Source organism: Salmo trutta, chromosome 40, assembly GCF_901001165.1.
Source record: "Salmo trutta chromosome 40, fSalTru1.1, whole genome shotgun sequence".
In the NCBI taxonomy this organism is placed as follows: Eukaryota; Metazoa; Chordata; class Actinopteri; order Salmoniformes; family Salmonidae; genus Salmo; species Salmo trutta.
In genome coordinates this window covers 18,924,120-18,937,900 of record NC_042996.1, presented here as the reverse complement: position 1 = coordinate 18,937,900, position 13,781 = coordinate 18,924,120, and the positions used below count along the sequence as shown (strand labels likewise).

Genomic DNA, 13,781 nt, shown 5'->3' with positions numbered 1-13,781 from the left:
CTCACTCCTAGCATGTACCCTTAACCTATAACCCCTGACCTCTAAACCTTTACTTTTAACCCCTAACTCTAACTGGTCTTCACCTTTTTCTCCCACAGGGACAGAGGATGTTCTCATTTATAGTATGTACCTGTTTTACTTTAATGCCTGACCCCTGACCCTTATCTACCCACTGACCCCAACACCTGACCCCTAACCTTTAGCACCCACCCTAACTACCAGATGCTGACCCTACTCCTGGCTCCTCTCTTCTCCCATACTTGACCTCTGTAAAACCATAGCATGATTCAGGCACACTCACACTAAGCTGTACTGTAACACTAACAGGCCATACCGTGAAGTAGGAACTAGCGCCAAAAAGCCCCCGATCTTGTAACCAGTCACATAGGGAAGATCTCAATTGTAGACTCCTCTTTCCTCGTCTCCTTCTCAAAACCCATTGGATGAGAAAGCCAGAGGTCCTGCCACTCAGACCTTCTCCTCCAATTGGCTTTAAGGAGGCCGGGACGCGAGGAGTATGCAATTGAGATTCTCCTATATTTTCAGTATTTAGTGATGTTTTAGAGCCTACTCCCAAGGTCTTTCGAGTACAGCTCATCAAAAGCCCTCTCCCTTCCTCTCTCTTTCTCTCACTCTGCCTTTTAAAAAGACCCCAAATAAGCACTCTGGGTTGCTAGGAAACCTGACTTTGTAAGTCCCCCTCTTTCAGTGTAGCAATTTATTTAATATTTTCTCTTTTTTGAAATTGAAATATGTCTGTTCAGAAATGCAAAATGCTAAAAGCATGGATATCTATCCCCTTTCCATATCTATACCCAAAATGTCTCCCTTCACATCTTCCAGTGTTGCTCTAAGAGAGATGTTGTTGTCTACCTACATGTTTTCCTTAGGAAAGCTCAATCCCAATTTCCCATTGTTTCCCCTGTGTTAAAAATTGACATATTCCCAATATGACAATGTTGTTAACCAGACACAAACATACGTTATCATCAGAGATTATATTTGACGTAATCTAACCTCATTTTTCTGTGTTCTCCAGTGTGCAGCTCGGAACCTCAGAACATGCAGGCGGATGCCCAGAACGACACTACCATCATGGTGATGTGGGAGCGCCCCCGTGTGGTGTATGACACCACCATCGACTGGTACTCTGTCACCTACCAGCGGCTGCAGGACCAGAACCAGGCCAAACACGAGTACCGTACCGACGGAGACCAGGACGTGGTAATACACCTGTCTACTTATCCATCTACTGTTACATACCTGTCAGTGCTTGAAGGGACTACTTGTCTGTCTGTGGATCATCTCTCTCTCGCTCACTCTCTCTGTCTCTCTCCCTCACTCTCTCTCTCTCCCTCTCTCGTTTGTTCTCTTATGATTATTTTCTGAATAACTGGAAGATGTAAATATTGTGTTGTTCCTGGAGACTGTTGCCATAGTGATAACCCCAAAAATACCTGTAAACCATCTGGCCAGAGGTTTACAATATTCAATATCAATACAGATGGGATTGTTTTTTGTTGTGTGTGTGTGTGTGATGGTTTGTATTCACCTGACCTGATGTGCCTTCTTACACAAATCGATAGCATTGCATGTTAATTAGAAATCAGTCTCATCTGTTAAATAGGATGGAAAAAGCTGAGACAAGCAACTGACTGTCACTACTGTGATTGGCTGACTTATTGATGAGTGTGATTGGCTGATGTATTGATGAGTTGACTGACCTATTACTGATCCATCACCCTCTCTCAGGGGGCCATCATCCCCGGTCTCCTGTCCAACAGCAGCTATGTGGTCCAGGTGGTAGCTGTCTGCACCAATGGCCTGATGGGACGCTGGAGTGACCAGATTATAGTGGACATGCCTCAGGAGGACCCGGGTGAGACCAGCTATAATCTCGGCACCCACAACCAAACATTTTAGTGTTCAGGCTGTCACGAGAGACCAGATTCTCAAAATGATTTTTAGTCCAGGAAAAGACTGAAACTGTGTCCAGCGTGAGCCTGTACCACTGAGATTCATAGGAGAGAGTAAAGAACTTAGGTTAACGGACTTGAAAGTAAGTACGAAAGTTATCAAAATAGTTGTACTCATCATGATAACAGTTGTCTAATATATATATATATATATATATATATATATATATATATATATATATATATATCCACCCATTCTCTTTTCTCCAGAGATTGAGTCTGATCCAGACAATACAGAACCTGAGGATATATTGGAACCAGTGGATATATTAGAACCAGTAGACCAGAACCCAGTAGAAGAGAGCAGAACCAGAGAGGATCGCCAGCAGATTTTCCCTGACCAGCCCTCCACCACTGCTGCATCCCAGGTGAGCTCTGTGCCGGTACCACCAGGGACCAGAGATGACCAGAACCGGATCGACCAGAACCCTGTGAACCAGTCCAGGGTGGACAAACCCAAGAAGGACCAGACCAGGAAGGACAAGAAGAAGCAGCGTATCCCTCCGCTCCGCCCCTTCACCAGCGCCGCCTCCAACGGCAAGAGCGCCACCTGGGTCACCATGGTGACCGACCAGCCGGGCTTCCTGATTCCCGTCTCCCGGACGACCAGCCCGCCGCCTGTCCGCCAGAAAATCACAGAGGAGGCCTCATTGTCGTGGTCGCCTCAGCAGAGCCGGAACCAAAACCGTGGTTCCGCTGCCCAGAAACCTGTCGTTTCCGGCATCGGCCTGCTACCCTCAGAGAGCGATATGTACACCCCTCCGGCGGGGGGCATGGTGGTCACTGATGTTTACTACGAGGACGTTGTCAACACCACTGCCTTAGAGTTCGCAACTACGCCATCTAAAACAACACTGAACAAAACACTGGATGTTAGAGTTCTCAGTACTGTTACTGCCAGACCTAAAGTCACAATGAAAGGACAGGACAGGGGCTTGGTTTTGACCTCCAGGCTGTCTGATAACAGAGTTAGCACAGTGACAAGGGCCACCCCTATTCAACAGACCCCAGTTTCTGTAACCTCAACCCCCTCTGTGCCCTGGATCAGATCCAGGACCTCAAGTCCCAGCAACACCCTCTCCACGGCCTACGGCTCCTCCACTACCTCAGACCTTGTCAAGGTCTTACAGCACACCACTCAGCCCATATTCACCGGTAAGAAACACCTGTGTACCCTGCATGTATGCTGTAAATGTCTGTGTGTGGACATATAAATAAATTACACATTACCTTTATGCCTTTGCCTCTCCTCCTGTTGCCAAACCGTGGCACTGTATAGTGCACTCTTACATTGTTTGGTTGTGTGGCGGTTGTTTGATGGATGAATGATGGTTGTTTGATGGTTGTATGATGGTTGTGTTTTGGTTGTGTGACCTGTACCTCTCTGCTGCTGTGCTGTTGATAAGGGTGATATTGCCGCTTAGACCTACGATGGTGATAATGATGGTGGTGAAGGGACTGGCGCTCTACTGGCTGATGGTGGTTATGCTGGTGATGTGCTGTAACAGTCAGACTCTTTGTGTCTGTCTATAGTGATCTGCCCTTTTCAACTTCTCTCTCATCCTTTGGCTGCCCAGTGGTTCATAATGGTTCACACTGGTACTTCAGAGATCCATGTCTCCTACCAGTATCCAGTGGGGGTGGTATTCCTCTGCCAGTCTGTCTTCCTTCCGCTGAATCATAAAGATTCACGTCTTATGTCTTCTTCTGGGACTCTTTACCCACCTTGCTGTGTGTGACCTGGCTGCTCCTCCCTGACTCCAGTCTGCCCTCTGGTGGCTGCTCTGTATAACCACTCAGACTCTGTGGTTGTTATGCTCCTCTCTGGTGGTCTGATGTAGTGTTAAGTATTCAGTTTAGTGCTTATTTTCACACTCAGTCTGACCAGACAGGCCTCTCTGTTCCAGTCAGTACCAGCTTTCAGAGGGGGACTTGGGTTCATCAGCCCACAGAGCCTCTCAACTTTCCAGCCCCATACCCCTCTGTCTCCCACTCTGAAGACGATTCTCTCACACCCTTCCAAGGGGGCTACACCACCTTGCACCCTTCTCTCAGCCATTCAGAAGAGACAGCAACCCTCTACCTGTCTGTCACCCCCTCCGAAAAAGACACAATCCTCTCCCCCTCTGTCTGTCCCTCTGAAGAAGACCCCAGGTTGGACAGACAGACTGTGACCTCTCAGGTTGGACAGACAGACATCAGTGGGTCAGGCTCTGGCCTCTACGGGGACGGGGTCACCCCAGGTCAGGACTGGTCGAGAGGGGCAACACTTTCCCTTGGGACAGACCTACGTTCACTCACACTGGCCTCAGCCATGGACACAACAGAGGGAGAGACACAGGAAGAGAGCAGCGGTGACTTAGGGGGTCTTTCTTCTATCTTCTACTTTGAGAGCGAGACTGGTAGTGGTGTGTCCGAGGTGGACAGAGCAGGGGCCAATCCTCAGGGGTCTGTGGTGCTGGGGGAGGCTAGTGGGTCTGGAGACAGAGCTGGAGAGGTCCTAGCGGAGCTGCCCAGCACTGGTAACTCTGCTATAGAGCTGCATATCCCTTTTATAGATCTACATGTCCCTGTTCTCCCTGACAGCAGGGCTGTGGAGGAGCTGAGGAAAGGTAACATATACTCAGGAATCTCCAATCATGGTGGCGGGTTAGGTGGTGTTATTTGGAGAGTAATATGAGATTTCCTTGCGTATGAGAGGAAATATGATTATGGTATTTGTACTCAATGATGTGGTAACAGATTTCCTACTGATTGAAATAAATGTATTTTTTAAATCCAGGGTGTGTGCGTGTGCATACAAGTCTGTAAATAATAACCGATTCTTCCTCCCCCCCAGAGATCAGTAACAGCAGCCATGAGTCAAGGGTAGAAATGGTGGGAAGTGTTGCTGAGAGGGAGAGGAGGACAGTGGTCCCTCTGGCTGTGGTATCCACCCTCACTATTATCTGTCTACTGGTCCTGGTGGGCATCCTCATCTACTGGAGGTACGATTAGCACACTGCACTGTTAGCAGTTTTGTAATTTTATCAGTAACTTACTGCATAAACTGAATACAGTAGATTACTTTACAATCCACAGTAAAATACCGTGCATTTGTTTTACAGCACACTGTAAGACCTTTCTATAATTTCAAAACCTATGAAATGCACAGTGAAATACTGTAAATGTGTTTTACATGATTAATTATGGTGCATTCTGGTGAAATATTGTGTGAGAAGAAAGATTCGCTGGCTCATAGAGTTGATCAGGCTGCTGATTGTGTCCTGTGGAATGTTGTCTGACTCCTTCTCCCATGGCTGTGCGTAGTTACTGGAAATTGGCGGAAACTGGATCATGCTGTCGTACATGTCGATCCAGTGCATCCCAAACATGCTCAATGGGTGACAATTCTGGTGATTATGCAGGCCATGGAATAACTGGGACATTTTCAGCTTCCAAGAATTGTGTACAGATCCTTGCGACATGGGGTCATGCATTATCATGCTGAAACGTGAGGTGATGGCGGCGGATGAATGGCACGACAATGGGCCTCAGGATCTCGTCACAGCATCTCTGTACAATTAAATTGTCATTGATGAAATGCAATTGTGTTTGTTGTCCATAGCTTATGCCTGCCCCTACCTACCCCCCCCCCCTCACATTACCAAACAAACTCTTTAATCCCAACCCTCAGCCACTCTCAGCCCATCCCACCTATCACCATAGACCGCCCTTAGGTCTCCGTGTGCCATATATTTTTTCAATTGCGCTGTGATGTTTCACAAAATGTTTGAAACTCTCTATTCGTATATTATCCACAGATTGTGATCTAAAGATGAAAACCTTTCCTACGAGTATTATATAATTTTTGGGGACTGGCTGTGGCTTTCCAGATCGCCATAGGGGCAATACCAGAATAAGTGATCTATTGATTCTGTCTTTTCGCAACAAAATCTACAGAACTGAGATTGTTGTATGACCTATATATATATATATATATATATATAGCATTCTGTTTGTGGAAAGAATTGTATATAATAATTGAAACTGAAAAGTGAAAAGTGTTGAGTCACGTGTAGTTTTTTGTACCAGTTCATAAACCATGTGTCATGGAATTGCTACATCGAAAATCTCCTCCCATTTACTTTGCAACCTGTACGGCGCAGCTGTCAACCTTTTTGTCCTCAGATGAAACTGGTATATTTTTCTATTTATGCCAGTTCCTTTCAGCCAATTTGTATCTTTAATATATGGCAGGCAAACAAATTCCCTACCTTCTCCCTTTTCCACTTGCCTCCTCCATTTTATTTGGTAGTGCTGCAATCAGTTGGTTGTAAATTTGGATTGAGCAGATATTCCCTTATACTTTCGATAACTGCATATGTGACATAACTCCATTTCTATTCATAAGATCATTCATAAATATAATACAAGTTATCATTTTTTTACATCATATTTTTTATTAATCAATATATTTGAGTTTAACCATAACATTTGTTGTAATATTTGTTCTCTTTTCTGGAGGATAAAACTGAAATTGTAACCAGTTTTGTATGGTTTGTTTAAGGGCGATAATTACATGTTCAATTAGTCAGAAATGAGAAGTTGTATTCTGTATGAAGGCAAAAAAGCCATTTTAGAACAAAGGATCAGCTTTTCTTAATAATCTACTGGAGAACCATTTTGGGTTTAAGTATAATTTATGTATGAGTGACGCTTTCAGTGAGATGCTTAAAGCTTTAATAATTTTAGCCCCCGAACTCATTCATTATATAAATAGGCACATTTAATTTTGTCTGGCTTAGTATTCCAAATAAAATGAAAGATTTTTTGCTCATATGATCTAAAAACGAATCATCTGGAGGAGGCAATGCCATTAGTAAGTAAGTAAACTGTGATAGGACCAAAGAGTTAATCAATGTGATTTTTTCCATAAATAGACAAGTACTGTATTTACCTCTCCATGGTTGCAGAATCTTATCTATTTTTGCTAACTTTCTATTGAAATTAATTGTGGTAAGTTAATTTATATTTTTTGAGATGTGAATACCAAGTATTTCTACTTCACCATCCGCCCATTTTATTGGTAAACTACAAGGTAGTGTATACACTGTATTTTTTTACGATCCAATACGTAATATGGTACACTTGTCATAATTAGGTTGTAATCCAGAGGCTGGAAAAGGGATCAAGTTCTTCAATGAGACTGATCAGGGATCCAGATTGCGGACTTAAAAAAAAAAGTCATCGGCATACATTGACACTTTTGTTTTTATCCCCTGGATTTCTAAGACACTAACAGCTTACAGACGGGAGGCAATTAAGGTCACAGTTATGAATACTTAAGACACTAAAGAGGCCTTTCTACTGACTCTGAAAAACCCCAAAAGAAAGATGCCCAGGGTCCCTGCTCATCTGCGTGAACGTTCCTTAGGCATGCTGCAAGAAGGCATGAGGACTGCAGATGTGGCCAGGGCAATAAATTGCAAGGTCCATACTGTGAGATGCCTAAGACAGCGCTACAGGGAGACAGGACCGACAGCTGATCGTTCTCGCAGTGGCTGACCACGTGTAACAACACCTGCACAGGATCGGTACATCCGAATATCAGACCTGCGGGACAGGTACATGATGGCAACAACTGCCCGCGTTACACCAGGAATGCACAATCCCTCCGTTAGTGCTCAGACAGTTCGCAATAGGCTGAGAGAGGCTGGACTGAGGGCTTGTAGGCCTGTTGTAAGGCAGGTCCTCACCAGACATCACCGGCAACAACGTAGCCTATGGGCACAAACCCACCGTTGCTGGACCAGACAGGACTGGAAAAAAGTGCTCTTCACTGACGAGTTGCAGTTGTCTCACCAGGGGTGATGGTCGGATTCACATTTATCATCGAAGAAATGAGCGTTACACCGAGGCCTGTACTTTGGAGCGGGATCAATTTGGAGGTGGAGGGTCCGTCATGGTCTGGGGCGGTGTGTCACAGCATCATCGGACTGAGCTTGTTGTCATTGTAGGCAATCTCAACACTGTGCGTTACAGGGAAGACATCCTTCTCCCTCATGTGGTACCCTTCCTGCAGGCTCATCCTGACATGACCCTCCAGCATGACAATGCCACCAGCCATACTGCTCGTTCTGTGCGTGATTTCCTGCATGACAGGAATGTGTGTTCTGCCATGGCCAGCGAAGAGCCCGGATCTCAATCCCATTGAGCACGTTTGGGACCTGTTGGATCGGAGGGTGAGGGCTAGGGCCATTCCCCCCAGCAATGTTCGGGAGCTTGCAGGTGCCTTGGTGGAAGAGTGGGGTAACATCTCACAGCAAGAACTGGCAAATCTGGTGCAGTCCATGAGGAGGAGATGCACTGCAGTACTTAATGCAGCTGGTGGACACACCAGCTACTGACTGTTACTTTTGATTTTGACCCCCCCCCCCCTTTGTTCAGGGACACATTATTCAATTTCTGTTAGTCACATGTCTGTGGAACTTGTTCAGTTTATGTCTCAGTTGTTGAATATTTACACATTTTAAGTTTGATGAATATAAACACAGTTGACAGTGAGAGGACGTTTATTTTTTTTGCTGAGTTTATATAATAATCTATTGAGTTCACAAGCAACAACATAATCTATTGTTATGGTGGGAGATTATAATACGGTTTTACGTACCTCAATGGATCGTAAAGGAAATCATTCTACAAACTATCACCCTCAAGCACTTAAGGAGATTATAAAGATCATAGATGCATTAGAACTAGTGGATATATGGAGGTTGAAAAACCCTGACCTAGTGAGATATACATGGAGGAGGCTTAATCAAGCTAGCCGTCTTGATTACTACCTAGTCTCTTCTTATCAAAAGTTGAAAAAAGTATTAATAGGAGACCGAATATGATCGGACCACCATCTAATTGGCCTCCATATAACTCTTACAGAATTTCCACATGGAACGGGGATATTGGAAATTTTATCAAAGCCTATTGGATGACGATTTGTTAACTAAGACAAAATAATTAATTGACTTTTTTTTGTACAACATAGGTACAGCAGATCCCCTTATTGTATGGGACACTTTTAAATGTACTTTTAGAGGCCATTCAATACAATACTTGTCATTAAAACAAAAGCAGTTTAGGTCAAAAGAGATTAGAATAATAAAGGAAATAGAGGAAGTAACAGCACAGGTAGATGTAATGGAAACTGTACTATAGAGGCACAAAATAGGTTAGGGGAAAAAGAAAAAGAACTGGAGGTACTTATTCAAGAACGATCAAGTGTAATGTATTAAAAAAAATAAAGCTAATTGGATGGAAAATGGGGTAAAATGCACAACATTTTTCTTGAATCTTCAACACAGAAATTCTACTAAAAAGAATTTACAGAAACTCATTACAAATGATGGAGTTATCCATGATTCAACAAATTATATTTTGAAAGGGGAAGCAAAATCATGTTTTCTTTTCAGTCTCCTCCATTTCCACTGAATGTTAACTGTAAGGATTTCTTTCAATAATAATAATGTAAAATTAACAACATTACAGAAAGACCGGTGTGAAGGCCAACTTACAGAAGAGGAACTTTTTGAAGCAATAAAATCTTTTCAGTCTGGAAAAACACCAGGGCTTGACGGCATACCAGTAGAAGTATATCAGACCTTTTTGATGTACTCAAAGATCCATTATTAGTATGTTTTAATTACTCTTATACAAGTGGTATAAAACTGGAGGCCTCTAACACTTCAAACTTGTGATGTGAAAATCCTGGCGAAATGCATAGCATATAGAATAAAAAAAGGTTATACCAGATAATGTTCATCCTGATCAGACAGGTTTTTTACCTGGACAATATATTGGAGATAATATACGACAATTACTTGAAACAATTGAACATTATGAAACATTGAAGATACCAGGTCTGGTCTTCATAGCAGATTTTGAAAAGGCATTTGATAAAGTACAATTAGAATTTATATATAAATGCCTGGAATACTTTAATTTTGGTGAATCTCTTATACAATGGGTTAAAGTTATGTACAACAAACCCAGATGTAAACAATGGTTATTTCTCAGAAAGTATTGAGCTTTTAAGAGGAGTAAAACAAGGCTGTCCGTTGTCTCCATATTTATTTATTATGGCCATTTGAAATGCTAGTTATTAAAATTAGATCCAACAAGAACATCAAGGGGTTAACATTTTACAGCTAGGGGTTCCGCTAGCGGAACATTTCGACAACATCCGGTGAAATGGCAGAGCGCGAAATTCAAAAAGAATTATTAGAAATATTTAACTTTCATACATTCACAAGTGCAATACACCAAATTAAAGCTTAACTTCTTGTTAATCTAGCCACCGTGTCAGATTTCAAAAAGGCTTTACGGCGAAAGCAAACCATGCTCTTATCTGAGGACAGCACCCCATCAAACAAACACATGACAATCATAATTCAACCCGCCAGGCGCGACACAAAACTCAGAAATAACGATATAATTCATGCCTTACCTTTGAAGATCTTCTTCTGTTGGCACTCCAATATGTCCCATAAACATCATAAGTGGTCCTTTTGTTCAATAAATTCCGTCGTTATATCTCCAAAATGTCAATTTATTTGGCGCGTTTGAATCAGAAAAACACCGGTTCCAACTCGCGCAACATGACTACAGAATATCTAATAAGTTACCTGTAATCTTGATCCAAACATTTCCAACAACTTTCCTAATACAACTTTAGGTATTTTTTTACGTAAATAATCAATAAAATTTAAGACGGGATAAACTGTGTTCAATACCGGACGAAAACAAAGTGGAGCGAGCTTTCAGGTCGCGCGCCCCAAGCACAACAGTGCACTAGACTCAACCCTCGTTCTGAACAGCCATACTTCTTCATTACTCAAAAGAAAAACATAAACCAATTTCTAAAGATTGTTGACATCCAGTGGAAGCGCTAGGAACTGCAAGCAAGTGCCTTAGAAATCTAGATCCACATAGAAACCCCATTGAAAACACTGTCACCTCAACAACAACATAAATTCCTGGATGGCTTGTCCTCGGGGTTTCGCCTGACAAATAAGTTCTGTTATACTCAGACATTATTTTAACAGTTTTAGAAACAGTTTTAGAAACACTAGAGTGATTTCTATCCAAATCTACCAATTATATGCATATCCTAGCTTCTGGGCCTGAGTAGCAGGCAGTTTACTTTGGGCACACTTCATCCAAAATTCCGAATGCTGCCCCCTATCCTAAAAAAGTTAACGACCGTTCCACAGGTGCATGTTCATTAATTGTTTATGGTTCATTGAACAAGCATGGGAAACAGTGTTTAAACCCTTTACAATTAAGATCTGTGAAGCTATTTGGATTTTTACAAATTATCTTTGAAAGACGGTTTATATATTTTTGAAAAAGTGTGGATCATTATTTGGCCCATATAGATACATTAGCCAGATATGTTTTTGGTCCAATAGAATATTTTAAATAATCCATCTTCCTTGCGGATTAGTCTGCACAATCGGATCAAAATTTGTGTTAATTAATATAATCACCCCTTTTGAATTTCTATGACCATGACAAAAATATATTTCTCCCTCCCAGTCCTTTTCCCACCCAACCTCATCTATATTTGTAGAATGAGTTTCCTGTAAACAGTAGATATCTCTCTTTTAGCCATGTAAAAATTGATATTTTTTATGATCTGCTAAGCCATTACAATTATAACTTGCTATACTTATTTCCCCACTTACCATAATGATACCCAAGTTTCAATTATACTTATCACAACAAATGTTTGTAAACTTACAATTAAAAAGTACCATGATGATTAAGTGTCCATATAGCCGTACCATAATAATTTGCACTGTTAAGCATACTGTAGCTGCAACTTCATAAACCTCCAATTGTCCTAATATTCCACCCACTAAAACCTCCCCCCATATCATCAGACCATCTCCCTGACTCATGGCTCACCTTTTTTCGTCCTAAGGCAAACCCTTGGCCGCCAATTGGCGTTGGCCAGAGGGAAATATGGTCAGTCCAATGATAACATAATTATCTATCAGGACGCTTAAGAGAACTAACCACATAACATGGAAAACAGTCAGAAAAAAACAGCAATATATAATATTAATATAAATAACAGCACAATCTTATAAAAGCATGCTCATATTTGAAAGTCCTAGCAAAACTATGAGCATGTCAGCCCAGCCTGCTCAGTTCATTGGATTTAGTTGTTCGTAAAAAAAAAGAAATTATGAAAAAAGAGAACCTAAATATATCGCAAGACCAGTCCTTTTGTTATGTCCATTTCATGCAAGACATATTTCATGTAGTCCTCATTATATTTCAACAAAAAAGGAGGAAAAAGGAACAGATTCTAACGGCTGCTAATGACTGCAAAAAAAATTAGTCTTAGGCATTACATTATATCCTGTTGTATCGTGCCATGGCAGTGCCAGAGCCGACCAACCCCGGCACTCCCTTATGGGAAGGAATACTCAAATTCAAACTCACAATCGATTCCGACACGACAGCCAATAACACATGCAGTACTGACAATCCGGAGCGAGTAAACCTGTAAAACCAACCCTCTCTCCAACCTACACAATGTTTTTTTTTTTATTCCAGGGTCGTTGCTCTATCACTTCGGCTGTTTTACACCTAGGCCTATATCATTAGGATCAAGAATATAAAAAAGGCTAACATAAATAGCTCATAGAAATATATAATATACATTTCTCTCGCTTAGACAAGTGCTTCCATAAGCCAATTATTGTATTAGTTCTACCGTTAACTTTAATCACTTTATCCCAGTGTTAACCAGCCCACACACACACTAGAGACTACAACCCTGTTGACAATACCTAATCCATCCTTTTGCCGGTGTGTATCGGAAGAATAATCATCCTTTACATTTTTTATATTGAGAATAATTGTTTTAATGTAAAAGGGTATTGCCAATTTTTCAGGATCGTATAGGCCTATTCCAATAGAGAACCTATGCGGGTTTTTAAATTATATAATCCTTTATCCTAGCCCTATAATACATCTATTCATATGTATTAAGTTTTATCTTAAAAGCGAATCATTCCGATTCACATCGGCGTACAAGGGCCGCACTATATAACATATTTTAAGTCATAATATACCCAACCTCTACAATTAGGACATATCATATTAAACAAAAAAACGACCTTAGTATTTCTAATGTACAATCTTCAAATTAATAATTTTTTTTACTCATAAAAAGAGGTCAGCCTTACCCATCCTTGCCTTCCCCTAAATCAAAATCTGATATTACGTCCATACAGTCCAAAGCTCCATTTTGCCTAAATAGAAAGATGATAAGTTCATCATACCCATTCTTCATTACCATAAATCCAACCATATTTTAGGTCCACATAGTCCACGGTTCCATAACGCATGAATAAAAAACAAAAAAAGTCGTACATGCAACAAACAAAAAAACAAACAATGAATCCATATTTGTACTGTGTAATGCGATGCAAATATGTATCAGGAACTACTTCAACAGGAGGCAGCTATCACAGCTATCACAGGAGGCAGCTATCACAGCTATCACAAGAGGCAGCTATCACAGCTATAACAGGAGGCAGCTATCCCTCACAGCCACGTTGTAGTCATCGAGTCCTTGAACATTGGATTATTTCCATATCATTTATCGACCACTAGACGAACATTCTGCATCTCTGCTTGGCTCCACTATCTCCTGAGGAAATTGTTCATTAATAGAGAATGGGGTTTTCAATTCCCTACCCGGTTGTAAACAAGGCGATTTTCATTTCTGTAGTGGGTTAGCATAGCTACGAT

At 41.6% G+C, this 13,781-nt stretch overlaps 1 protein-coding gene across 6 annotated transcripts in view; it reads left to right on the top strand.

The window, feature by feature from the left end:
• Positions 1-13,781, top strand: part of LOC115180085 (receptor-type tyrosine-protein phosphatase zeta) — a 57,810-nt gene that overhangs the window by 28,112 nt on the left and 15,917 nt on the right. For 4 of the 6 annotated variants that reach the window (XM_029741997.1, XM_029741996.1, XM_029741994.1 and 1 more), the window contains exons 9-13: positions 99-122; positions 1,040-1,224; positions 1,753-1,879; positions 2,187-3,131; positions 4,816-4,963. In XM_029741997.1, the coding sequence (XP_029597857.1) occupies positions 99-122; positions 1,040-1,224; positions 1,753-1,879; positions 2,187-3,131; positions 4,816-4,963 (1,429 nt within the window). The remainder of the gene's footprint in view (positions 1-98; positions 123-1,039; positions 1,225-1,752; positions 1,880-2,186; positions 3,132-4,815; positions 4,964-13,781) is intronic. The other 2 variants (XM_029741998.1, XM_029741995.1) reach the window with 1 other exon arrangement.